This window comes from Triticum aestivum, chromosome 1B, assembly GCF_018294505.1.
Source record: "Triticum aestivum cultivar Chinese Spring chromosome 1B, IWGSC CS RefSeq v2.1, whole genome shotgun sequence".
NCBI classification, from domain to species: domain Eukaryota; kingdom Viridiplantae; phylum Streptophyta; class Magnoliopsida; order Poales; family Poaceae; genus Triticum; species Triticum aestivum.
The window spans coordinates 643984790-643987569 of NC_057795.1; the positions used below are offsets into that span (position 1 = coordinate 643984790).

The 2780-nt window shown below is 49.6% G+C and overlaps 1 protein-coding gene and 1 non-coding gene across 3 annotated transcripts; both read right to left on the bottom strand.

Annotated features, from left to right (window-relative positions):
- Positions 1 to 279: 279 nt before the first annotated feature.
- Positions 280 to 352, bottom strand: TRNAE-CUC (transfer RNA glutamic acid (anticodon CUC)). Its single transcript has one exon. It is a non-coding gene; the product is annotated as a tRNA-Glu (tRNA).
- Positions 353 to 419: 67 nt separating this feature from the next.
- LOC123098167 (photosynthetic NDH subunit of subcomplex B 3, chloroplastic) lies at positions 420 to 1962 on the bottom strand. 2 transcript variants are annotated; one of them, XM_044520079.1, is made up of 7 exons: positions 1652 to 1962; positions 1455 to 1568; positions 1296 to 1349; positions 1073 to 1135; positions 899 to 961; positions 726 to 801; positions 420 to 622 (listed from the first exon to the last, which is right to left on the bottom strand). In XM_044520079.1, the coding sequence occupies exons 1-6, from the start codon at positions 1862 to 1864 to the stop codon at positions 766 to 768; spliced, it is 543 nt and encodes a 180-aa protein (XP_044376014.1). In that variant the 5' UTR covers positions 1865 to 1962; the 3' UTR covers positions 420 to 622; positions 726 to 765. The 2 variants fall into 2 exon arrangements, with proteins under 2 accessions (XP_044376014.1, XP_044376004.1); XM_044520069.1 differs by having other exon boundaries at positions 420 to 801.
- Between the last annotated feature and the right edge of the window lie 818 nt (positions 1963 to 2780).

The window sequence follows — 2780 nt, forward strand, 5'->3', positions numbered from 1 at the left end:
TGGGCAGGGGCTCCATTCTGGAGATGACATGGATGCATTGACGGCTCTATAGCTCTTGCTTTCGCTTCCCCTGCTTGTAACATTCAGAACTTTGTAAATTTCGCTTCCCCTGCTTGTAACATTCAGAACTTTGTAACTTCAGTGTGCAAGCATGATGCACTGGATGATGCTCCAGTCTGTAGATAGAGCGGGTCGTATGAAAGAATAGTTAGGCTTCAGTATTGGAAATAAAGGGTACCTGCAAAAAATAAAAAGATCATAGGTTTGCAAAAAATAGATTTCCGTCACCGGGACTTGAACCCGGGTCTCTCGGGTGAGAGCCGAGTATCCTAACCACCTAAACTACGACGGATTTTGTTGCTTTATAAATACACCAAGCAATACATTTTGCTTGCGCATCCGTTGCAAAACGGAGACCATTAAGGAAAATGGAAACTTTTACTGGTTTTAGATACACAATTTACAATTTGCCATTGATTCCAGGAAGAAAACCAGGAGATGGTTTTAGATACACAAATTGTGCTATTACGCCCTATCATACATGGTACTAGGGATTTGCCAAGAAACAGGTTTGTAACTGATGCCAGCAGCAGTAGCAGATGCGTTCTTGCTCTGTTCATCTCTGGAGTGAACAAGTGCAGATGCAAAATGTCAGTAACTTGTTGCCAGGATAGACATCTTGGCTCAACACTTGGTAGCAGGAGGTACATGGCGCTGGATCTCACATTCTGTCCGTCCATCGAATGTGCATGCAAGATTGTTCAGTCATTTCTTCCACTGGGGCAGCCGTTGGACGACAACCTGCAAGAAGAAACACAGTATTTTTTTTCAGAAAGAAATGGCGCTTCCCTCATGACAACAAAGCCGAAGACAGTGCGTGAGGCTAATGGAATCATGCCTTGCCGGAGTTCTCCTTGTTCCCGACGATCGTCTGGCAGGTGAGCCTCCACGACTCCGGTTTCTGGCAAAGGCAACGAGATGCAGAGTGCACGGTTAATTGGCAGATCCTCTGCTTGTGAACCATTCAGAATCATTCAGAATCGGAGGAGAGTCACAATGAACTGCTGCGTACCTTCTTCAGGTAACGATTCTCGGCGTCGGTCCTTGGGCTCAGCAGCTCCTTCCCGTCGATTATCTGCGCACAAGGTTCACACTCTGGTGGTATCAGTTACAGTTACAGTTCAGAGCAGCCATTGTGCACAGCGAGATAGCGTGCGGTGCCATTTTCAGTTGCGGTGTTGCACATGATGCAGTCAGTGAGTTACTATAGTTGGGAAGGAGAGGGAGTGGTGTACCTCGACGAGGCAGGTGCCGCAGCTGCCCCCGCCGCCGCAGTTCATCAGCTTCCCCTGCAGCGCGCGCACCAGGAACAATTAATTAGCAGATAATGCCAGAGGAAAATTAGAAGGGAAATTAAGCCAGAGAAGGTGCGGAAGTTAGGGAAGGTGGCTCACGTATGCCGCGTAGAGCTCGAGCTTGTTCTCAAGCATGACGTCCCGGAGGAGCTTGTCGCCGCTCACCGCCGCCGCCCTGTCCACCGGGTACGACCCGTCGGCGCCCGGCTTAGGCTGCACGAACAGCACAGAAAATCAATTAAACCTCGGCGCCTGGAGGCGGGAGTTAGCGGAGGAAATCTAGGTCGAGGCCTTACCCCGACGAACTCGAGCTCGATTTGGGGCTTGGGCGGCGCCGGCGCCGGAGCGCCGGGCGACAGGTCGGGCGAGGCTGCGGAGCATCTGATGGGGGAGACGGCCGCGGCTGAGCGCGTCGGCCTGCAAAGGCTGCTGCCTGCCCGGGCGGAGACCGGGGTGGCTGTGGGGAGGGGGAGGACGGAGAAGAGCGCCGCGGAGCTCGTGGCCGCCATGCTCTCGCTGCTCTTGGTGGGGACGTGGCCGCGTCGGTTTGTTCGGGAAAAAGGCACCGGTTTTATCGCTACACCGTCGCCGCGCGGAAGGTGTGGCCGTCGAGCCTGCACGGGCCACACCTGCGGCTGCTTTCGGGTTGGATGGAAACTGTTAGAAACGTCTACTCTCTCCGTTCGGAATTACTTGTCTCGAAAATGAATGTATCTAGAACTAAAATACATCTAGATACATCCATTTCTACGACAAGTAATTCCGAACGGAAGGAGTAGTTTGTAACCTATTTTTTTCTTCTTGAATTCTAATTTCAATTTACATCTTAAAAATAGGTTATAATTTCAAAGTTGCCTTTTCGTACTTCTCCTTTCTTGGCCAAAAACATCTCCTCCCGCTACATGATAAGGGGGATGTAGAGGCATGTTCAACCAAAGACCCATCAAATGATGGTCTTCATGAAAACAATGCTTTCTAGGCATCATGATAATCAAAGCTTCTATCTGACTAAAACTACCAATAGCGGGATGAGCCTTCACATGCCACACTTGTGGATGGCTGGGTGGAAACTCTAAGATGCGTCTAGTTTGTAACTCTTTTCTTCTCAAGTTCTAGTTTCAAAGTACATCCAGAAAAGGATTCTAATTTCAAAGTTGCCTTTCTCATCTTCTCCTTTCTTATGTCAAAAATCCTCTCCTCTCTATGGGTGATAACGGGATTTTCATGCCGCCTCCCGCTGCCGATGGTACCCACTCCACTCTGCCACTCCAACACTGGAAGCAAGGAAACTTTAGTTTTATTTGTTCCGCGTGTAGTTAGAGTTAGGTTAGGGTTTTGTGTTGCGTGGAATAGTTTGGATGGCGGCGACGGTGGCACATCAAACAGTCGTGCCTTGATTTCATTCCATCTCAACAACATTGAAGA

Coding starts and splice junctions, on each gene's coding strand:
- LOC123098167 (XM_044520079.1), bottom strand. CDS start 1,864: ATGGCGGCCACGAGCTCCGCGGCGCTCTTCTCCGTCCTCCCCCTCCCC. Junction 1,136..1,295: donor GCGGCACCTGCCTCGTCGAG/GTACACCACTCC, acceptor CCTTGTGCGCAG/ATAATCGACGGGAAGGAGCT. Junction 802..898: donor ACAAGGAGAACTCCGGCAAG/GCATGATTCCAT, acceptor TTCTTCTTGCAG/GTTGTCGTCCAACGGCTGCC.